General features: G+C 35.4%; 1 protein-coding gene across 4 annotated transcripts in view; it reads left to right on the top strand.

Moving 5' to 3' along the window:
- TANC2 (tetratricopeptide repeat, ankyrin repeat and coiled-coil containing 2) overlaps positions 1 to 25,274 on the top strand; it is a 363,447-nt gene that overhangs the window by 130,997 nt on the left and 207,176 nt on the right. For 3 of the 4 annotated variants that reach the window (XM_081576541.1, XM_081576540.1, XM_081576542.1), the window contains exon 4: positions 4,857 to 5,039. In XM_081576541.1, coding sequence (XP_081432667.1) covers positions 4,857 to 5,039 — 183 coding nt within the window. The remainder of the gene's footprint in view (positions 1 to 4,856; positions 5,040 to 25,274) is intronic. The other variant, XM_081576543.1, reaches the window with a different exon arrangement.

The raw sequence follows: 25,274 nt of genomic DNA on the forward strand, positions 1-25,274 counted from the left end.
TTTTGGGGAAAGATAAGAGTGATCTGGACCATGGTAATAATAGAAGAAATGAGGAGAACATGGCAGATTTGAATTCTATTTGAGATTGATAATCTGCAGAATACCTATTGCATTGTTGCAAAGGGATGTGATGGGAAGAAGTGAATGATTACTAGGCTTTTGGTTCAAGTAAATACATGAGTAGGGGGTAAATATCTATGTAATATTTTTAATTGTGGTAATTTAAACCATATTATTGTGTACAATTCAGTGGACTTCAGTACGTTTACAGTGTTGTGCAAATATCACTGCTATATAATCCATCACCCCGAAAGGAAACCTGTACCTGTTAAGCATTCAGTCCCCATTCCTGGGGTCGTTCTTGGAAACCACTGGTCGCCTTTCTGTCTGGATTTGCTTTTTCGGAACATTTCATATAAATGGAATCATACAACATGTAGCATTTTTTAGTCTGGCTTCTTTCACTTAGTATAATGTTTTCAAAGTTTTATCAGTGTTGTAGCATGAATCAAGCCTTCATTATTTTTATTGCTGAATAATATTTCATCATAATATGTCACATTTTCTTTATTGATTCACCAGTTAATGATGTTTGAGTTGTTTCAATTTTGGGCTATTTCAAATAATGCTGCTGTGAACATTCATGTCCTTGTTTTTCCTTGAAAACCTGTTTTCGTTGCCTTTGGGTATACACATAGAAGAGGGATGGACTGGATTAGATGGTAATCTGTGTCTAACTTTTTGAGGAACTGCGAAAATGTTTTAGACAGCAGCTATAACGTCTCATATTCCTACCAGCAATGTATGAAGGTTCTAGTTTCTCCACACCCTTACCAACACTTCCCTGCTGTTGTTTTAACAGCCATCACACTGAGTGTGAAGTGGTATTGCATGTAATACCATGTGCTTGTTTTTTAAAAAAATTTCCCCTCTTTCCCCTCAGTTTTATTAAGATATGATAGACAAATAAAAATTGTATATATTTAAGGTATGCAACATGATGTTTAATGAATATGTACATTGTGGATTGCCACAATCAAGCTGATTAAGATATAGAACATCACCTCACATGTTTACCCTTTTTGTGTGTATGTGTGAGAATATTTGAGATCTACTCTCTTAGCATATTTTAAGTATACAATATATTATTATTTGCTGTAGTCACCATGGTGTACATTAGGTCTCCAGAACTTATTCATCCAATAACTGAAAGTTTTTACTCTTTGACCAACATCTCTGTTTTGCCTCTACCTCCTAGCCCCTGGTAACCACTATTCTCTCTGCTACTATGATTTTGATCTTATTTTCTTCGATTCCACGTATAGGTGAGATTATGTAGAGATATTTCTTTCTGTGTCTGGTTATTAGCATAATGTCCCCCAGGCTCATCTATGTTGTTGCAAGTGAAAGGAGTTCCTTTTTTTTTTTTTAAGGCTGAATAGTATTCCTTGGGGTGGGGGGGAGAGTGTGTGTGTGTGTGTGTAAAATCACATTTTCTTCATCCATCCATCCATTGACAGACACTAAAGTTGTTTCTATATTGTGGCTACTTTGAATAATGCTGCAGTGAACATGGGAGTGCAGCTATCTCTTTGAGATAATGCTTATATTTCCTTTTTGTATATACTCAGAAGTAGATTAGTTGGATCATATGATGGTTCTATTTTCAATTTTTGAGGACTCTCCATTACTGTTTTCCATAATGGTTGTACCAATTTATATTCCCACCAACAATGTATAGGGGTTCCTTTTTCTCCACATCAATACTTGTTATCTTGCCAATACTTGTTATCTTTTGACATTTTGATAATAACTGTCCTAACAGGTGTGAGGTGGTATCTCATTGTAATTTTGATTTTGTGATTGATGATTGTTGATGTTGATTGCTTTTTCATGTGCCTGTTGGCTATTTGTATTTCTTCTTTGGAAAATATTTATTCACATCCTTTGCCCATTTTTAATTAGGTTTTGTTTTTGTTATTGAGTATGGGTATCTTACATATTTTTAGTATTAACCCCTTACCAGATATATGGTTTGCGAATATTTTCTCCCATTCTGTAGGTTGCTTTTTCATTTTGTTGATGCTTTCCTTTGCTGTGCAGAAACTTTTTAGTTTGATATAGTTTCACTTGTTTTTATTGGTTGTACTTTTGATGTCAAATCCAAAACAAAATCATTTTCAATAGGAATTTTATGGACTTTTCCTCCAAGGTTTTCTCCTAAGAACTTTATGATTTCAGGGCTTACGTTTGTCTTGAACCCATTTTCCGTTCATTTTTGTATGTGGGTTCGGACAAGATCCAGTCTCACTTTCTGCATGTGATTATGCAGTTTTTCCAATACTGTTTATTGACGAGACTGTCCTTTCCCCATTGTGTATTCTTGGTGCCCTATCAAAGATTAGTTGACCACATATGCATGGAGTTACTTCTAGGTTCTCTGTTCTCTTCCATTGATCTATGTGTCTGTTTTTATGCTAATACCAAACTGTTTCACTACTGCTTTGTAATATAATTTGAAATGAGAAAGTGTCAGCTTTGTTCTTCTGGCTCAAGATTACTTGATTACATTAGCTGTTTAGAGCCTTTGTGAAAGATTGTGAAGGAATTTTGGGATTTCTTTTTTCTGTTTTTATGAAAAAGTGTCATTGGAATTTTTATAGAGATTACATTGGGTCTGTAGATTAGTTTGGGTAGTAAGAACATTTTAATAATCATTACAGTCCATTAACACAAGAAATCTTTCCGTTTATTTATGTCTTCAGTGTCTTCAATTTCTTCATCAGTATCTTATAGTTCTCAATGTACAGATCTTTCACTTTGGTTCAATACATTCCTAAGTATTTTAATCTGTTTGGTGTTAAGCATACTACTTTAAATTCTGTTTCTTATTGTTCTGTGTTCCCTCTGAGACTGTTTATTTTGCATGGTCTTTCTGACTTGCTTTTTTCGTGTTATATTTCTTTGTTATTGTTAGTTAAGGGTCAGATATTATATATGAAAATGGTGGAAATAATCTGAGACCTATGATGATGTTATCTTCCTCTGAGAAGATTTATGTTTGTTTCTGGCAAGCAATCTGAGATTGCCTTGATTAAATTTTGTGGTACACATTTGAAGCTGAGCTTCAGTCCTGTAAAGGCCAGTCTAGTTTTGGTTTATACTCACCCCTAGAATGTAGCCCTTTGGGGTTCCAAACAAAGTGTTAGAGTTTTACCAGCTCCCTCTTAGAAGCTTGGTTCTCCCAGCTCTATAAAACTGTCAATGACTTCTTAGCCTTTCAGATACCACTAAGTGAAAAGTGACCCCACATACCAGTCTCAGTCTTCTTGTAAGTCTTCATCATGCTGTTAACTCTCCAATGCCTTTAGGAGGATTTTAAAAACATATACAGTTATAGTTTTCTTAGGGCAAAATTGGTCTCAAGTATGTAATCTGCCATTACCAGAAGTAGAAACCAACAGCATATCCGTGGAAGTAAACAACATATCATTTACTCTTTTTTTTAAATGTTTGAGCAGATTCAAAAATCACCATATAATGTTAGTCTTACCCACTTGTATTTTCATGTGCATTCTTGGAGAAAGAGAATAAGAAATAGTTACAATGATCCTGCCAGGAATTTCATAGATTGCATTGTCAAGCAGGTGAATATCTTCTTTCATGTTGGTCTTATCAGGGACAATTGAAGATCGTTGTTCTAATTATACCACTTGTTGCGTTGTACTGTAATTATTATTTTTTAAAGATTTTTTTTTTTATGTGGACCATTTTCTTTCTTTTTTTTTTTTTATAGATTTGAATTTTGGCTCTGCTTTTTATTTTTTTTATTATTATTTTTTTTAATAAATTTATTTATTTTAGTTGGGGGCTAATTACTTTACAATATTGTAATAGTTTTTGCCATACATTGACATGAATCAGCCATGGGTTTACATGTGTTCCCCCTCCTGGACCCCCCACCCACCTCCCTCCCCATCCCATCCCTCTGGGTCATCCCATTGCCCCGGCCCTGAGCCCTTGTCTCATGCATCGAACATGGAATGGTGTTCTGTTTCACATATGATAATATACATGTTTCAATGCTATTCTCCCAGAACGTCCCACCCTCACCTTCTCCCTCAGAGTCCATAAAATTGTTCTATGCATCTGTGTCTCTTATTCTGTCTCGCATATAGGGTTATCGTTACCCTCTTTCAAATTCCATATATATGCATTAGTATACTGTATTGGTGTTTTTCTTTCTGGCTTACTTCACTCTGTATAATGGGCTCCAGTTTCATCCATCTCAGTAGAACCGATTCAAATGTATTTTTTTAATGGCTGTGTAATATTCCATTGTGTATATGTACCACAGCTTCCTTATCCATTCGTCTGCTGATGGACATCTGTGGACCATTTTCAAAGTCCCCGTTGAACTTTTCATAATATTGCTTCTGTTTTATGTTCTGGTTTTTGGCCATGAGGCATGTGAGACCCCAGCTCCCTAACCAGGGATTGAACCTCCACCCCACCCCCTGCATTGGAGGCGAAGTCCCAACCACTCGACCACCAGGGAATCCCCTGTAATTATTGTTTATATGACTACATTGCTCATGAAACAGTGAACCCTCACAAGGAGGAATCCTGTCTTATTCTTGTTCAGTTTCTTAGTGCTAGACCTCAAAGTAAGTACCCAGTAATGGAGAAATGAACAAATGTGTTGGGAATACCATATTTGTCTTTTCAGAGTGAAGAATCAGTATCAGTATACACCATGCTGAGTCATCCAGAAAGGTCAGTTTTAATAGAGAAGAATTTTAGGAGATGAACCTCTTCTCACCATCTGTTTTGTCCTGTTTTCTCCTGTGTCACAGGTGGCATCTCCACAGAAAGCGATTGTGCTTTTGAGCCAGACTACGCCGTCCCACCACTTCCCGTGAGTGAAGGTATGCAGCACATTCGGATTATGGAGGGCATGTCTCGCTCTCTTCCATCCTCCCCCTTACTCACACATCAGTCTATCAGTGTTCGGCTCCAACCTGTGAAGAAGTTAACTGGTAAGGACTTTACCTACATTGAGTATGTTTAACAGGAGACCTAACAGTATGCACTCTAGTTCATAGCAAATATGTTTATGTGCATCTCTAGGTTTTTCCTCTTTGGCCTTTCTAATGTCACAGACTCTTGGAAAGTAGAGCTCCCACTGATTTTAATTTAGGAAATTAGACTAGTGCTCCGTTTGACAGATTGATGTATTTATTTTCTAAATGATCCATCTGTTGTGGACATATTTTTCCAGGCTTTCAGGAAATTTCTGGTTTTGTGAGAATATACTGTTGTTCTGATTGCATTTATCAGCTTGTTCATGTCAGATTACCAGATGGAGATATTGTAATTTTAGAATAATGAAGGCTTCATAGTTCAGTAAGGGTACATATTTTTTGTTTGAAATCTTGATTTGTATTTTTCTTACCTATTTTTGACAGCTAATTTAGATGTTTACCTCTCCATGGTACAGTACTCCAACTTCTTAAAATATTCACTATAGTTCATAGGTTGTGGATTGACTTTAATATGATCTCACTGTATGTACTGTATAGTCAGATCAAGTTGTTAGGTATCAAACTCTGTCTTTATTAAATAAACTTTTATCTCTTAAAGCTTTTTCAGGAAAGAAAATTTAATATGTTAAATGATACTTATGTGCAAAAATATGTATGCCTGGGTCATTTTCTTAGATTTAACGTTATTAGTTTATATTCAGTATCAGTTAGTTGACTGCCATTGAATGGATTATGAGTGTATGGAGGCAAGAAATGAAGTCATTCCCAAAGGATATATTGACTTCCTCCTATGTATCTGGCATTGAGTTAGACAATAGAGTTGATTATCAAACAACAGTTCAAAAGAAAATAAAATGATATTAAGTGTATATAATTTTCATTAAAACGATAGTGTTTATTCTGTAGACCTGCAGAGCATAAGTTATGCTCTTATGTTGTTCATTTTTGTTTTAGGCATCTTCAAATGACTGACTCAAAGTCTATTTTGATTCTTGGATTAGATAAAAATCAATAAAATAGCTTAATAGCATTTTACTAAAATACTTACTCCTTCTGTTATCTAAAAATAGGAAAATTGTATGTAATTGGTCTTGAATAAAAATTTCAGTGCTTAGAAGTTTCCCCTTTTTCTTACAGTTTAAGGTATTATTGATTACTGAAAATGCAAATAACCAAATCTGATGGCTGCCAAGTGATGTGCTTCATTTTACCACACATATGTGAAGAAATAGCAGGAAAAATAGTTTCCTTATAGAACTTAGCTGTATTGCCTGAGATTTTAGAGATATCACTTTCTTGTCCCATTTGACTATCCCAGTTTGAACTTCAGCTTAAATAGACAACCTTTAGGTAACCCAAAAGATAAGTACATATAATAACAAAGTCAACAACATGCCTGAGTACAGAGAGGTGGTAGAGGGAAGCAGCAATAAGTATACTTGGTTAATTACATGTACGAACTATTCAGGTTTAATTTTACAGTGCTTGAAAGGTAAGTATCCTCTCAGATAATTTTGTTTTATTCACTGAAGAGATTTTCAAAGCCCTAGGAGTTTAAAGTTTGAAGATGCATTTTAAAATATCTGAACAAAAGAAATCTATCTCCTGAAAGAGGATGCTATGAAAACTTTTCTGTGGCCAATTTTCTGCCAAGTGAATTAGGTGATAAAAATCTTCTGGTTTAACCCAGAATGAAATTACTTTGGAATTTAAATTTAAAATATTATTTAGTAGATTACTCGTCAGTTTCTTTCCTTTCGTAATTATATTTTGGTATAAATAAGTAAAAAGAACATTGAATGGAAAAAGATTAGCTGACCATAAAGGAATGTCCTCCAGAGAATTGTTCTTAACAAAATACATTAATTGAATATGGCCATTAGGGCTACACATACTAATTTATCCATTTCCATTCATTTAAACTTCCAGCTACCTTATCTTGCTTATATTCATATTACAACCAAACTGAATAAGTAGGGCCAGAATAGTCATCTTTTTCTGTTTTCTTTCTGACTTTATCTAATGTTTAGTCCCCTGTCTCTGCTACCATCAAGTTAGCTTGCTCGTTATTCTTCTGTGCTCCTTACTTAATCATTAAACAAATATTTGTTTAGGACCTACTGTATCAGGCACTGCTCTAGATACAGTAAACAGAGTGCAGGAAAAGACACTTGAAGCCCCTGACTTTGAAGATGTTTATATTCCAGTTGTGAAGGAGCTGTAATAAACATTAACCAATAAATAAATAATTTTAGATAGTAGCAAGTACTGTAAGGGTAATAAAGTAGGAAAAGGGAGAGAGTAAAACTGGAGTAGAGGTAGGTTTCTCTCTATGGAGTGATTGGGGAGAATCAGAGGAAGAGATATTTGAACTGAGGCTCAGTGATAAAGAATGTGCCTGCAGTGTAGGAGCCCCTTGTTCAATATCTGGGTCTGGAAGATCCTCTGGAGGAGGGCATGGCAACCCACTCCAGTATTCTTGCCTGGAGAATCCCATGGACAGAGGAGCCTGGCTACAGTCCACATGGTCTCAAAGAGTCAGACATGACAGAAGCAACTTAGCACACACACATGCTTAATAACAAAAAGAAGCCAGTCATGGGAAGATCTGGGGTCAGAGCCTTCCAGGCAGAGGGAACAACCAGAACAAAAGTCCTAAAGCAGAAATCAGTGCTGGTGAGTTGAATTAGAGAGAAGGCAGTGTGACCTCAGCAGAATAAGTCAGAGGGGAGGGGTGTATCAAATAGTTGAAGACGTGGGCAGAGGCCAGAGTTTTTTATGATCATGATAGGGAACCTACTCTGTGGGATTTTTGGCAGAGCTGGAATGGGAAATAATATGATCTGATTTACCTTTTTATCAGAACTTGATGGCACATGTGTTATGAGTGGCCTGTGAGAGTCTAGAGCAGTGGTCCGCAACCTCTTTGGCACTGGTTTCATGGAAGACAATTTTTCCATAGACCAGGTTGAGGGGGTTGGTTTAGGGATGATTCAAGTACATTATATTGATTGTGCACTTTATTTCTATTATTATTACATCAGCTCTACCTCAGATCATCAGGCCTTAGATCTCAGAGGTTGGGGACCCCTGGTCTAGAGAATCCCACATTCATTAAACATGGGTGTGTTTTCCAGACCTTTAACAAGTCTTTACCTTCTAACAAGTTAATAGAGTATTGAAAGACAGTCTTTCTTTTTGTTTGTTTTATCAAGTAAAACATAACAGGGTAACATTTCCCTGTTACTATTTTTTTAATAACCTTTGTACTTTCAACATATTTGTCTTAGTCCTTCACACAGTTGTATATGAAGATCTATTTCCAAATACTTTGACTTATCTTTAGTCTCACAGGAGTGAGAATGGGGAACGGCCTGCTCAAGAATAAAGATATGTAATTTGGAGCTTGAAAACCAAGTGTGTGTGTGTGTGTGTGTGTGTGCGTGTGTGTATTATATGTTTAAAGTATATATAGCTCTATCCAGTACAAAAACAGGTTACAGTAAAAGTGGTTAAGAGAGGAATGGGTTCTATGGTCATGCTACTTGTGTCTGTATTGCAGCTCTGAGAAAGTCACTTAACTATTCCCCTGCTTCTGTTTCTTCATCTGCAAAGTGGTGTTAACGATCCCTCCTACCTCATGGATAGTCAAACCTGTCCATTGATGATTACTATTTGCTTAATACATGCATAAATACATGTATTTGTTGTTGTTGCTAAGTCGTGTCAGACTCTTTGTGACCTCATGGACTGCAGCACACCAGGCTTCTCTGTCCTTTGCTATTTCCCAGAGTTTGCTCAAACTCATGTCCATTGAGTCAGTGATACTATCTAACCATCTCATCCTCTGCCACCCCCTTCTCCTTTTGCCTTTGATCTAAATGCTCAGAATGTGTGAGCAGTTGTTGTTGATAAAATCTGTTTAAATTTGGTGAAAAGTTTTTAAAAACTGTATTGAACATTAGATACCAATTTGGAACTTTAAAATTTGTCGTGTTTTAAAAATTATACTTTTTAATGAGTAATAGTAATAATGATAATAATTCTCACTTGAGTGCCTGTTGTGTGACATACCATATGAACACATATTCTTCACATGAATAAATGAAGCTTTAGAAAGGTAAAATGTCTTGCTCAAATTAATACAACTAAGAAGAGATCAAAGCCAGAATTAATAACTAAGCCTTTAAACTCCAAATGAGGTTCATTTTACCAATGAAAAAATTGAGGTTTATAGAATTTACCCAAGGCATCTGGTATATCAGTTAAGACTTTTTGTTTAAAAAAAAAAAGTAACAAGACATAGCCATGGTTTAAGCAATATAGGGAAACTAGAAGACCTGGATGTTGGTCATGCCTCAAGGTTCATTTGGCTTAGTTGGATATTGCTTTGCTTTGGGGGGAAGCACGGAAGAGCGGAGTGCAGAGACACACACCATTGGCCCTAGTTAACTGTGGTAACAGAATTGCCACTGTTCTCTAGCTTCTTATTCAGTGATCTTTCCAAGACGTTTTTGTTCATAATATCATAAAATCTCTCAGGGTGCTTCTTAAAATGTAGAAATTGGGAGTGCCAGTAGTTCATTCATCAACACTTAATGAATTTACACTCTGAGTTTAGTAGAAGGTAAGTTTTGAGTATTCATACTGTTAGTAGAGCTGTAAATTGGCACACTGTTTTTGTAGGACAGTTTGAAATAGGTGTCAGAATTGTAATGCTCATCATCTTTGACCCAGCAATTTTATTGCTGAGTTTACTTTATAAATAAATTTGAACAAATTTAAAAATTATGTGTGTCTATATGTAATATTGTTTATGTAGTTTAAAAAAATCTAAATATTTATCAGTAATAGTCATCTATTTATGTTTTTAAATGATATGCAAACATACACATATCACACACACGTTCATTCGGTGGTGAAGTGGAGAAATGATAGCTCGAACTCAGAAGCAGGAGGAAGAAGACATGAATTTTGTTGTATGCCATTCTGTAATGTTTGTGTTTCTATGTGTAAAACCCATTCTCAAGAGGCAGTATAACAAAATGGACCCTGACTGCCCTTTCCTAGTTGTGTCAACTTGTGCAAAGTTGCTTCAAGTCTCTATACTTCAGTTTCCTTGTTTCTAAAATAAGGATTAAAATAGTATTTACCTCATAGGACTGTTAAGAGAATTGGATGGGTTGACTTGTGTAAAGCTGGTAAGACAGTGTTTGGCATAGAATAGGCAGTCCAGTAAATGTTAATAATGATCATTATTAAATTTTAAAATAGATTAGGATGAAACAAATAATAAAATTGATTTCTATCAGCTGTCAAATATGAATTCTGAGCCTTTGAAACATGACCTTCAAGTAATTTATTTAATTGCCTTAAGTAAGTCCCTCTCCTGTTGTAGGGAGTTAACCTTAGAATACTGATGTCAAAAAACAAAAAAAATACTGATGTCAAATGGATTAGTATCTAGCCTCTGGGAAAGATTTTTTGGCCTAATTTTTAAAGTATTTGCTACCAATAGGTTGTAATGATCATGTGGCAGTCCAATTTAGATGGTAAATAATTCACAATATCCACTACAATCATGCTGCAGCCTAGTTATTTTAGATGCTAGCTAAGGCCAAAATATTGTTTTCATTATTCATAAAATGAAATTATTAACTTGTTTCTGAGACATCCTGGGAAAATTGCTTAAAGCTATTTTGACATTAAAAAGAGCCTATACTGCTATCCAAAAGTCTACAAGCAATAAATGCTGGAGAAGGTGTGGAGAAAAGGGAACCCTCTTACACTGTTGGTGGGAATGCAAACTAGTACCGCCACTATGGAGAACAGTGTGGAGATTCCTTAAAAAACTGGGAATAGAACTGCCATATGACCCAGCAATCCCACTGCTGGGCATATACACCGAGGAAACCAGAATTGAAAGAGACGTGTGTACCCCAATGTTCATCGCAGCACTGTTTACAATAGCCAGGACATGGAAGCAACCTAGATGTCCATCAGCAGACGAATGGATAAGGAAGCTGTGGTACATATACACAATGGAATATTACACAGCCATTAAAAAAATACATTTGAATCGGTTCTGCTGAGATGGATGAAACTAGAGCCCATTATACAGAGTGAAGTAAGCCAGAAAGAAAAACACCAATACAGTATACTAATGCATATATATGGAATTTGAAAGAGGGTAACGATAACCCTATATGCGAGACAGAATAAGAGACACAGATGCATAGAACAACTTTATGGACTCTGAGGGAGAAGGTGAGGGTGGGACGTTCTGGGAGAATAGCATTGAAACATGTATATTATCATATGTGAAACAGAACACCATTCCATGTTCGATGCATGAGACAAGGGCTCAGGGCCGGGGCAATGGGATGACCCAGAGGGATGGAATGGGGAGGGAGGTGGGTGGGGGGTCCAGGAAGGGGAACACATGTAGACCCATGGCTGATTCATGTCAATGTATGGCAAAAACTATTACAATATTGTAAAGTAATTAGCCCCCAACTAAAATAAATAAATTTATAAAATAAAAAAAATAATAAATAAATAAATAAATAAATAAAAAGAGTCTATATAGTTAGCCTACATAGTTTGATATATTGTAGTGTACTTATGATATGTTCTTTGCAAAGGAATAATTGTCTTGCAATGTTTAGAACCACTGAAATTCAAGGTGTACATTAGTAAATTTTATTAGAAAAAAGATAACAGGGTTGCTATGAAGATTAAGATTTCTTAAACATACAACCTAGCTAGCGTATAATAAGCATTGATAAGTGTTACTTTTCTCTTAATTTTATGCCCTGGGTAAAGTGGAAACATAGTTTGAGACAATTATTGAAAAGCCAGTTTGGAAATATAAAGAGCCTGGAGATCATGTTAGTCTCTGTAGTCTGAGTTATCTCAGTGCACTCATGCTATTATAGCATAAGAGTAAATAACTAGGTTATAACTAGGGAGTTATAACCAAGGAGCAAGTTGGGCAGGGTGGCAGTGGATGAAAAATTCCTAAGAGGAGAAATCAAGGGTAGGGGAACTCTTGCTAAAGATCTGGGTAATTAGATACCAAGTGTGGGATATTCTTGCTGAACTGACTTCGTAGGATTCTTGCTACAGCTGGGCTAAGCTGAGGCCTTGTCAAATAATTGGGTTTGACATCAAACAATAGGGATTGGCTACAAGGGTGTATTGTACAACACAGGGAATATAGCCAGTATTCTGTAATAACTGTAAATAGAGTGTCACTTTTAAAAATGGTCAGTAGGTAGATGGGTGGCTACCTACTGATGGCTCAGTGGTAAAGAATCCACATGCCAAGCCAGAGACGAGGGATTGATCCCTGGATTGGGAAGATCCATTGGAGAAGGAAATGGCAACTCACTCCAGTGTTCTTGCCTGGGAAATCCCATGGACAAAGGAGCCTGGTGGGCTACAGTCCATGGTGCTGCAAAGAGTGGGATGTGACTTAGCAACTGAGCAGTAAGTAGGTAGGTAGATAGAGGGCTCAGAGCAGCCTGATTACATTTTAGTTAAGGATAGAGTCTCTGTCAGCATATACATTTTGAATACCTAAATGACAACATACGTTATCAAACAGAGTTCTTTATTTGGTGTTTGCACATACTGGATTTGCAACATAATTAAATTTGCTCTTTAGATTTTTATAGAAACATAAGGTAGGAGTTTGTATTAATATATAGCAAATACTTTTCTACTAATTTTTGCATATTTGAATGGAAGTTACTCATACAGAATAAAAGCATTATTTAGGCTATCATGGTATTTATTTATAGTGGAATTATGTGAGGTAGTTGTAGTATTGCTGTGTAAATTCCACTGAAATACAGTTGTTCTGTCTTCCTCTCTGTTCAACCACTACTAAGTGAAGTTTGCAAAAGTGACAAAATATCCCTTTATGGAGAAAGGGCCAAATCCTCTGGCGAGGATTGGCAATCAATGTAAAGGAACCTCTGGACTCAATTACTTAAACATTTTAGGGTGAAAGTTGACTTAGCCAAGTATATGCAAAATTGTAAGAAACCATGGTAGTATTTTTCAATAGATCTCTTGTCAGTATTTACCTATGGGAAGTCGTCCTTTATCAGCTTGTGCTCGGTTTCTCGTTTCCTTGTATCTCTCTAAATGGTCATTGCCTCCTACAATGTAGTCTTTTTTTGTTTGAAGATCAATATTTTCTAAAAGAAAATAGTGTCTTCCTAGGAAAATTACAGCATATACTACAGATAAGGATAATTCCCAGCAAGATGTTTTTATAATTTTCCTGTGAAACAGTTATTATTAGCCTTCATCTGTGTTAAAAAAAAAAAGATTCCTGAGATGTGTTCTTTTCTTTGATGTACTGTTTAACTGGTAAGCAGATGAGCTGATTCGCTACTTTCTTTTTCTGTCTTAGCATTATTAGTTGTTTGGTTCTGACTTTGATCATAGAAAACTGAGTCACCTTGGGTAGTCTAAACAGAAAGACTTTTAGTAAAGGTTTATGATGGCTTTCAGAATCTCCCAAGAAGGCCTGTCTGCAGTTAGAAACTTCACCACTCTACAATCCTAAAGGAACAACATGACAACCTCTATCACAGTTGCCCTGGAGGAACCAGATGCCTCTTCACCGTAGAGTTTATCATATACTAATGGGTTTTCTTTTTCCTAGTGTGCATATATGTGTATGTGTATGTTTGAGTGCTTTTATTAGAAAATAAGAAATACTGAAAGTGAATTTACTATTCATTTAACTCAAGGAGACAGAAGAAGCGTAAGTAAACATAAAAGAAGTAATCATAAAAAAATTAAAAGCAATAATGAATACAAGTAAAATACAGAATAAAATTCTTGATCAGTGAAGCTGCAAACAAGTTCATTGAAAAGATTAAGAGAGTAGAAAATTCTTTTGACCAGTATAATTTTCCATCATAGTGGGAAAGAGGAGAGAGAGGGGTTAAATAACTCACAGGGCACATAGAGCAAGAAGTGAAATAGCCATGATAGTAATGCTCTTTGTTATAATAGAATGGATAGTATACAGGTGTATAGTAGGGCCACATAAAAACTAGATAAATGGAAGAAAACAAACTGTAAAACTGACTCAAGTAAACAAAAATATGACTAGCCCAGTAACCAGAGAAGTCAGAGAACCCTAAGAATCAGCAAGTCCAGATGATTTTGCAGTTTTACTAAACTTTTAGGTAATGGTAATAATAGCTAATGTTTATTGAGCTATTTCTGTGTTCCAGACAGTATGAAATGCTTTACAGTGAGCAGATTTAATTTTTATGGCAGTCTAAGTGGATAGTCAGTGGCTTCTACGTCAAAACTTTCAGTAAATGGCAAGCTTTCTGCTTTGTCCTTAGCCTGTTCTTTCATTGAATAGTTTTAACCATCAATTTTCTATTTAAAAGTGAAAGTGTAGTCGCTTAGTCATGTCCAGCTGTTTGCAACCCCATGGACTATGAAATTCTCTAGGCAAAAATACTGAAGTGGATTGCCATTCCCTTCTCCAGGAGATCTTCCTGACCCAGGGATCAAACCCAGGTCTCCTGCATTGCAGGCATATTCTTTACTGTCTGAGCTACCAGGGAAGCCCCAATTTACATATGTGCAAATATCCTCTGTTGTTTCCACCTAGTACTTCTGTTCATTTGTGACATAAATGAACTTCCTCTTTCACATGGCAGTCCTTTGTATCCTGGAAAGCCATTTTCATATCTGCTTTCTCTAGCTTAAGAGACTTCATTTAAGACCTATCCAGTGTCAAGGTGGTACTACATCTATGTTACTTTCTTTATCTTCTAGTCTGATAATTATATCAAAATGGACCTGAGATTATTTCAGAATTACTTTCCTTTGTGACCCTTTATTGACTCTCAGTGAGCGTTTTTCCTTTTATTAAGATTTTGTAGAAGCTATTATGGTATTCATATTTTCTCACTTTCTAATCCTATAGTCCTCCTAATTTCCTGTGTGGGTTTACAGAGATTTCTATTAGTAGTTTCACGTTCTGTCTTCATGTTCTTTTAGAACTCAAATGTAAATTGTGTGGTCCTGGATTTCGGGTATATGTTTTTAAACTCATAACTTGGACTTCAGGGACTTCTTAACAACGTTTATTTTACCCTTTTTAGTTTAAATATGATTAATGGAGAAGATTAAAGCAGAATAAGGAGTAATTGTTCTGTCTCTTGCTTAGAGGCAGGATGTTAAGCGTGACAAACTCTGCAGTCAGTTAATAGTTGTTATACAGGGTTCGAGCCCTGACTTTGCCACTTATTAGCTGTATGACCTTGGTCAAGCCACTTAAGTCCTCTGAGCATGTTTTCTAATCTGTGTTATAATGCTATCATTATTCTTATTATTTCTGCCTCACAGGGTATTATATGGATTAAATAAGATAATAAGTATGGTCAAGTACAGCTGATTGATTCGTAAATGGAAGCTTAAAACAATATCATTACATTTTTTATCTTTCCCATACACTGGATCTGGCCTTCTCATGTTTATTTATGTTATTTATTATTATTATTATTTATTGTCATGTTTTTATTCTAAAAATATCCAGACTTTTTTTTTTTTTGCTATCTTAAAAACATAGCTCTTCTCCTTAGGGGCTCTGTTCTTCCTTAACAATATAATTAGAGGGTTTTCCACTCTTCATCTTTGATTACGTCCTTCTCTCTTTGTGTGTTTCTATTCTGGACACAAATCCATATTTATCAGAGAATTCATGGTATGCCCATGTTTATGTCATACATTTGTGGTTGTATAAATTCCTTTTTAATTTTTAATCTATACTCTCAAGCTGGCTTCTCTGTTAGAATTACTGACTATTGGCTTACAACTTCCTTTCTGTGCTTTTTATTTGGAAATCTACTTGCCTAAAATCTGAAGTATAGACGACTTTTTCCAGCATTCCTATTAGAGTGGTGACCCAATACAAAAATGTTTTTATAGATAAATTTCTCTATGTGCCAAGCAGTTACTGTGTCCAACCTGTAGGTATGATTTGACAGTTACTACCATGAAGCCCTGTTATATTCAGTACTGTGCCCTGGATGTAATTCTCAATATTTGAAAGAGCCTAAAAGAAAATGTACATTTACTTGTCATAAAGTTATAGAGGCTAGCTTATTTTTTTTTGGATGAAATTATATCACCTTTTCTGTGATCAGCTTATGTTTACTTGAAACTCCAGTTAATAGTTTGTTATATCAGTTTGAATTAATAAGTTAAAATTTTGGCATATAAAATCTCTTAAAATTTAAGTCTGTGTGGAGGAGAATAACAAAAGGAATCCTGACAGGTGAAAAAGTTGGCAATTACTTGGTTGATAATCTCTGATACTCTTTTGAGCTATTGTGCGGTGTTTCTCAGAACTGATTATCACTTTTAAAGATGATAGTGAAGTTTACAGGAAAAAATTTCTTCATTGTCGAAGCTTCCTTTGTGATTTCCCCCAGAAAACTTAACCACAGTTTTCTGGCACAGTTCCTAGGAAGTCTATTTTTAAGCCTAATTGTCTCTGTTTTCCCTACTTACCTAACCACCTGCTCTGCAATATGAGCAGTTCAAAAAGTGTCAGATGTTGAATGTTAGTACTAAATAATATTGGTCATTAGTAATACCCTTCAGTCACAAAGTATCATGCAGGCAAATAAGTAAATATCCATGATTCAAAAGAAATCCTCTCAGTGACTCTCCAGACAGGAAGTAGATCATAGCATGGGATTGTATAAAGCTTGTGTGCTCAGGGTGCTCAGTTGTATCTGACTCTTTGCAGCCCTGTGGACTACTCTTCTGTCCATGGAATTTTCCAGGCAAGAATACTGGAGTGGGTTGCCATTTCCCATTCCAGGGGATCTTCCTGACCTAGGGATTGAACTTGCATTTCTTGCATCTCCTGCATTGGCAGGCGGATTCTGTACCACTGTGCTGCCTGAGAAAGCCCCATTTAAAGCTTAGCAGAAAATATATATTCACTCCATAATAACAGAACTTATTATAATGCTAAACCATGTTTTTTTTCCTCATTATAGAAAATTACGTGCCCTAAATGTATTCCACTTGTAAGAATAATAAATACATTATTGCTGTTCAGTCGCTCAGTCGTGTCCCACTCTCTGTGACCCGTTGGACTAAGGCACGCCAGGCTTCCCTGTCCTTCATCATTTCCCAGAGCTTGCTCAAACTCACGTCCATTGAATCATTGATACCATCCAACCATCTCATCCTCTTCATCTCCTTCTCTTCCTGCCTTCTGTCTTTCTGAGAATCAGGGTGTTTTCCATTGAGTCAGCTCTCCACATCAGGTGGCCAAAGTATTGAAGCTTTAGCTTCAGCGTCAGTCCTTCCAATGAATATTCAGGGTTGATTTCCTTTAGAATTGACTGGTTTGATCTCCTGGAAGCCCAATGGACTCTCAAGATTCCTTTCCAACACCACAGTTAAAAAGCATCAATTCTTTGGCGCTCAGCCTTCTTTATGGTCCAGCTCATGGCAGGACAGAATTCTCCCTCTTTGGTGAACATTTTAAACACCAGAGGGCAGAGTGTTTCAAAGGACATTTTCTTTATCATAAATACATTATCCCATTATCATTCATTCTTTCATGTCATTGGCTGCATATTAAAAAATAAGAAATATGGCCGTTTGAGAATCATCTGTGTGTCTGAGTGATCTGTTTTGTTTAGACAACATCATGAGTGATATTCTAATATATATGAGTTAGTTTATCTATGTTTTCCCTCCTTTTCTAGTTAAAGTCTGTATTTCTGGCTTCTGAAAGTGACTGTTTTTTAAGCCATATATACATCTATTATCATTTAGTGAATTTCATCAATTCAAGATTTACTTAGTGAATTAAGTGAAATGAGAGAAAGGAGATTGATAAGTACACCCTTTTAGTTCTACTTATCCATAAAAACTTTCTGAAAAAGCCACCTGCCAGCTAATGATCTTTTTCAAATATTGGAATTGTAATTTAAAGATCACATTGAGGAAATTTTATTCAAGGGTTAGGTAATAAAGTCAACATATCAAGTAAAAACCGTATATAATAAAAGTTATCCCCAGAAATCCCTTAAGTACCATTCATAGCATTCATTAAGCAGAAATACTACTTCTCACTATGTCCAACCTTGCCAGTTTTTAAAACTCCTTTATTGACTACCAGATGAATAGTTGGCTCATGGGTAGAGGCCACATTATATGATTTTTAAAGAATATGTTTCCTTTCTCTTCTCTGTTAATCGTCACTCTTCTCTTAGATGTTGAAGTCCTAATCTAGAGCAGTAGCCATTCCTGGGAAAGAAAAAAACCAAAGTTAGAATTTAGCCAAGGCTTGAGTTTCTATAATAAGTAGTATGAAGACTTTCTTACTTCTGTGACAATAGAAAGTTCATATATTCACCTCTTCGTAAGTATTACCCCACTTTTAAGCACTATAGGGTTTAACACTGATGTTTACTCCTTAGCAAAAGCTTATAAAGGGAGATGACTGGAAAAAGAATAAGAAGAATATAAAACTCTGTGTAAAGTTTAGAATGACTTACCTAAATTAATCATAAGGGAGTTAAAAATTAGTACTCGGGAATAGCTTAGTCTCTTAAATCTCTTCCTACCCTTAAGTTAAACCTAATTTAAAAAAAATAAAAGCAAAACCTATGTACTTTGTCTTTTAAAATATCTTAACCACATCCTTATCCCTATCAGCTCCTACAGAGCATAAGCAATATTAAAATGAAAATCAGTGAAAAAATGATTTGTTACCCAGGTTTGCATTTTTTCCAAAAGTATTCTGGAATCTAATATGTGGGTCAGCTCAGCATGATTTGGGGGAGAAGGGAACTTTCCCTCTTTTTCCTGAATTACTGAGTTATTGGTATTTTAAAAGATACAAAGAGAGTTTCCCTTAAAAATAACCACTGAGGCAAAAAAAAAATTTTTTTTATTTAAAAAAAAAGCCACGCTAGGTAGATTAGTCTATCAGGGAAACAGAGAACAGAGTATGCTATCCATGAAATTTTCAAATCTTACCTGTTAGTGTTAGTTGCTCAGTCATGTCCGACTTTTTGTGACCCCTATACCCTGCCCGGCTCCTCTGTCTATAGGATTCTTGAGTCAAGAATACTGGAGTGGGTTGCTATTTCCTCTCCAGGGGATCTTTCCAACCCAGGGATAGAACCTGGATCCCTGAATTGCAGGCAAATTCTTTACTGTTTGAGCCACCAGGGATGCCTTCAAATCTCACATAAATGCTCATTTTTAGGTTTGCCTTAACAATTTTCTAGCTAACTGAGAGAAAAACTAATTGAAGATCATTTGAAACAAGTTTCTTATTTTGCATGGTCTTTAGTATTACCATTTTCTAGAGATTGCTTATACTTCTTTATCTCCAAGTTATTTTCTAAAGATGTTTATAAGTTATGCTGGGGCAGTAGAGTTACATGATTATCGTAATACACCCTTAACACTAGTCCATGGAATCTCTGTGTATCGTGATTCAAAATGAAATTTTGTTGTTTTTATTTGCCAAGTCATGTCCAACTCTTTTGTGATCCCATGGACTGTAGCCCACCAGGTTCCTCTGTCCATTGGATTTCCCAGGCAAGAATACTGCAGTGGGTTGCCATTTCCTCCTCTGTGGAATCTTCCTGACCGAAGGATTGAACCCACATCTCCTGCATTTGCAGGCAGATTCTTTATCACTGAGCCATGTGGGAAGCCCCAAATGAATTAGCTCCTGTGGCAAATATGTACAGTATGTTGACACCAAATATTCAAACATAAAAACTAGCCTGAAAAAGTATTTACTCTTTTCTTTTTTTTTGGTATTTACTCTTTTAGACTATTTTTCATGTCTGTTGAATTCTATTGAAATCCATTTTTCCTTTTCATCTTTGCTATTTTGCTTAATTAGGTATTTTAAAATAATATGATATAGATGTTTAGAGTTTCAAGCCTTTGCATTACATTATTTCCACAGTAGATTTAGGAAGAAAGTAGAAAATATGTTGTTACCTACCCATATTTTACTGATAAAGAATTTGAGGGTTGGAGTTAAGTGACTTACCCAAGGTTATATCTAGAAAGCAGCTGAACCATTATCAAAACACAGTCAGAAGACTGTCCAAGTGCATGTCCTTTCTACTACATTGCAGTCCTTTTATTCACATTTTACTGAGCTTATCATCATTTATGGAGAGTAATGCACCATAAAGTGATGACTAACGAATTATAATTATACCAAAATTATTATTACAGTGGTAAGGCTGCCCACATAAGAGAACAATATAATAAAACAATTATCTAATTGTTTTGCTTTACTTTGTTTCTGAACATTTCATTAAATATATGGTGATGGGAAAGAAACGCATATTGATATGATGCAGAACAATTCCATGTAGAATTGCCCTATCTAAAATAGATGTATAGTACTAGTGAACCACGCTTCAGAAGACTAGTGAAAGATTTTTTTCTCTGAACCAAGTCAGTTCAGAACCTTGTCTCCAGTACTGCAGAGTGCCATTACCACTGCTGAATCCAAGCATTGACACTTTCCCTAGCTCCCTCTTCTCCATGGTTCTTTTTTGAAGCTCTTCTGCTGTCCCCTGAAAGAAAAGGGACTCCTCTGGATTCCAGAGAGGTGAGGAGAAGCTGTGACAGGAGAAAAGTTCTCCAGGCTCAGGGCAAGGTCATCAGAAGCATGAAGTGGGATACTAACCCTTTCTCACCAGTGACTGACATAAGAATTTCCTTGATCACATGTGAAAGTTGTGAGCATTTTCAGGGCAGTTAGTGTCTTTTGCACTTTTCTCTATCCATAAGGAATACAGGGGATAGTATGCCTTTCTTTGAAATTGAAAGCATGGCTACTGTATTAGTCAACTGATGATTGTGCAGTTTTGGTGTATCTAGATGCTCCATCTGAATGGAAGGCGTTTAATCAGGTTTTTAACATCTCTATCTAAAAATAAATTTTCTGCTATCTCACATTTTAGTTCCTTATTTATCACTGTCTAATTTTACTATTTAACCCAGTAAAATGTAAAGGTATTACAGGCCTGTGTTCACTTGCTAAAAGTATTACTGATCTATTTAGAAACCTCAATATGCAGTTTTTTGTTTGTGTCTATTTAGTTACTGTATTTTGCAATACATATTTGCATAGTTCTGATTTAGGGATTCAGAAGAATAAGATCCAAGGAGGAATCAGTAAGAAAGGAGTTTATTGCTTTAAGGCATGAGGAGCTTACAGCTCTTTAATATAAATTGTTCCCAGAATCCATGTCACAGCTCCTTATATGGTGCTGCTTTTTTTCCCTTCGGTTGCTATGACAACAGCAGCACTGCACCATTCATCAGCTCTGGACCTGGGCTGCATTGCTAGCCTTCCGTGTTACTCCTGAATGTTAAGAACATCCGTGAATCATTCACTATGTTAACGCTGCGCCATTAGAAACCTAAGAACCAGTTCTTCCAGCAATTTGCTCTAACCGAAGGATAAAGTAAACTGCGCCACAGAGAAAAATTATGTGAAAATATTTTTTTCCTAAGAGAATCTTACAATCTATATTTGCTGCAGTATTCTGAAAGGATAAGCTTATATCAGACAGTCTAATGAAAAGAACTCGTCTATGTAATCTTTCTTGAAACCATTAGCTGTTCAAAACAAATACCACCTTGCATCTCTGGATACAGGAAGAAGCAGGTGATGTTGTTAGGGGTTCTAAGGTCCTCTGGGAGCATCACTTGTGCTTTGGGACCATAACCAGCATCTGCTAGAAGAAGTATCACCTGTAACGCACAGTAAGTTCTGAGCAGTGTGAATTGCTAGCTGGAGAAGATTAACGTGTGGATCGTTACTGATGTGTCAGATCTGATAACAGCATGACCAGTGAATAAAAAGAAGCCTTTCAGGTTTCAGGAGAAAAGACTGTATAGTATTGACTAATGAGGAAGAAAAACTAAAGCCTGTGAGTATGATGAGTAGAGTATTTGTGTGTTACAGGGAATTTGTGTGTTAAGGGGTTTCTGAGCTGTGAGGCCTACTTTGAGCTTTGTAGAAAAAGAAACGCAACCTAAGAGAATTTTACACTTAGTTTTCAGGGAAGCCATTAAGAAATGTCATTAGGCACATTATTTAACTTTCAATTGTGTATTCTTTTACTTGTGTGTGTATATATATAAATCTTTTTAAAATAGTTTTGTATTTTTAAAAATAATACTTCACTGTAAGGAAAGCTGTTTAAGTCAGTGTTTTAATGAAATATGAAGGTCAGGTTGTCTTTTTATGTTGTTGTTAGATTGTGATTCCAGAATAGATTTCTACTTCCTATTGCAGTATCTTATAAGTAAATATATTTTAAAAAATAACAGTATGGGAAACTAGAATTTTGTAAGCGTATTTCCTTAGTACATCAAATCTTTCTTATTTCATTAACTGGAGTGCTTACAGATGGATGTTCTTGCATAGTTTAAGGATTTTTTTTAAACTTGACCTTATTTGTTAGTTATGTTGATTTATATTGTCTGTTTTCCCAGGTGAGAGGGGTGAATTAGAGAGTTACTATTCATACTTGTATTTTTAGACCACTTGGTAATTATCAATTTTAAGAGAAATTGGATTTATGGATTAAATTTTCTCAAAAGACTCTGCTCATTTCTGGCTTTTGTTTTTCTCTTTTTAGTTCTTTAACTAACCATGACAACTTAGAAATATACTAAAAGTAGGAACTTGATTTTTCAAAATTAGAATATTTAGACTGATCTTCAGCCACCCCACGAAAGAAAGAAGCATTTCATCTGGGCTTATTTTTTCAGTTATTTATCTTCTTAAATACATGTTGTTCAGAGTAGATAGATTCCAAAGACATAACTGGTTTCCTTTATTTTAGATTAAATTACTATAAATCTATATATATGACTTTGCCCAATGTTTAAGAACCTTTAAGGAGGGAGAATTAATATATTAAAGGATAGTGAAAGTACCAATCACTTATACTTACTGTCATTAGTAGTAATATTTTACTTCTGTTTGAAAACCTGTAATCAATAGGTTAAATTGATTCACATTTTAACCATTTCCATGTAAGAAAATAGGAATTTTAAAATTTATATTTAGTAACTGTACATTGTAAGTTAACACTCCTTTTTGACTAATCTATCCTCCTAATTGTATATATACAAAGGGTTTTATATTCCATTGTCTCTGAAATCATAATTCTCATTAATAATAACAAAGACTGATTTGGATATTTTTAATAAAGATAGCATTTTTAATAACAGATTTACTTATTTTAAAGTAATCTCCCTTGGCAGATGCTATGATTTTTTTTTTTTTTAATGTTTGGGTCCTTGCCTAATGGATATATTCCTGAAAGATTATATGTAAGTGTATTTGTGTGTAAATTGTCTAATTTAAAATCTACTAGTGAAGCTCCTTATTTTGAGGAATTCTGCAGTTGATTTCATGAATCTGTATATCATATCCTAGGTTTTCTTAAAGTAAGAGCCATCCAATTTATTTCAGTATCTAGGGTGTCAACTTACAGATTTAACTGGCAGCATTCTGTGAAAAAAATTAAACCTCGTGCTTTGGACTTAAAGTTTAACCCCTCAATTTCAAGATAGTTTGACATCTTCAGGTTTACTTTCTGAAATCCTTTAAAGTCTTTACAATATTTTTCATATAACAGGTAACTGGGTAAAATTTTAGTTGAAAGTAGACATTGCTTTCATTTGGGGGGAAAGGTCCTAGTGAATAAATAATATATAAAATTTATAAGGATAAAAGGCTTAAGTTTCTTCCCTAGTTTCCATTAACTAAAACTTGTCACCCTAATACCACTTGTGAATGTTTGGGAAATTGTTAGTACCACTAATAAACTTTTACTAGAAAATAAGTTCCTTATTTCTCTCAGGATCTGCCTTAAGATTGAAAGTCTCATATTGGCGATGTTATTTTGAAAGAGTGATTCCTAGTTATTATTTCTCATGGGCATCAGTTCTAATATATCTGTGATAAATGTGTCTTCTTTCCACCCCAACATTGTATGTGAAAGCATTTAGGGGACTTCCCTGGCAGCCGGTGGTTAAGACTTTGCCTTCTAATCAGAGGGTGCCGGATTGATCCCTAGTCAGAGAAGTAAGATCCCACATGCATTTTGGCCAGAAAAAACCTCAGAACATAAACAGAAGCAATACTGCAACAAATTCAATAAAGACTTCTTTTTTTAAGTTTTAAAAAATTAAACATTTTAACCACTTTTGTAATCTCTGCAGCTTGGAACAGGTTTACCTCTCTGAAGTTTCTCTTTTATAAAATTAATGAAATAATGCCTTTTGTAGTGTCATTGTTGGCATTAAGAAAGATGATATATGTGTGAGATACTTAGCATAGTAGTTAGCACAAAGGAAGCACTTTCTGAGTAATAATTCTCTACCCTGCCTCTTCACTGTCCAGAAGTTCTTAGGCTTTTCCTTTGGGGGTACCTCAGGACATAGGAATGTGAATGCACATTCAAGGGAGGTAGCCTAAAGGGGCATTTACGAAGCAAATCTGGAAATTTCACAAGAGTCTCATATTTTCCCTTTTAAAATAGTCTACATTCTATATTTTTAAATCATAAAAATGTTCCCCAAAACATCTTTGAGTAGAACTCAACTCTTCAGGAAAATATGCCACATTTTCTCCTATAAATTTGCATATCCCAACATACTGCTGCCTGTCCTTAGGAATTCCCATGTTTAAAACATACTACTCAGATCTCTTCATCTGGGTATCATTTTATTAGGAAGTAAAGATCATTTATTAAAAGACGCATGTGTTTCTCTGGAGATACAGATTAAGAATCAAGCGGCAGAGATGAAAAATGAATCTGGTAAAAGCTGAAGGGCCATTACTCAGTTCAAAAGAGCAAGTAGTGGTCTGGAGCTGAGTCGAGCTGTTGTGGACGAGAATGGAATACCTTCACGTCAGAAATGAAGAACTATGATGGAGGAATGAACAATTTTAGCATTTTTAAGGCTGCAAGAAGTCCTGAAATGTACCTATTTAACTACTTAATCTAGCATCTCTGAAACTTACATCAGACTCCCCCTTTATTCATAAACTCCTACAAAATCATGTGCAACAAGTAAGTGTTCTAAGGAGTACATTAAAGAAATGTGATCAAAGGAAAGTTATGTCATTTAGAAGGAAAGAAGAAT

Source organism: Giraffa tippelskirchi, chromosome 3 (genome assembly GCF_054371585.1).
Source record: "Giraffa tippelskirchi isolate mGirTip1 chromosome 3, T2T-mGirTip1v1.2.pri, whole genome shotgun sequence".
NCBI lineage: Eukaryota > Metazoa > Chordata > Mammalia > Artiodactyla > Giraffidae > Giraffa > Giraffa tippelskirchi.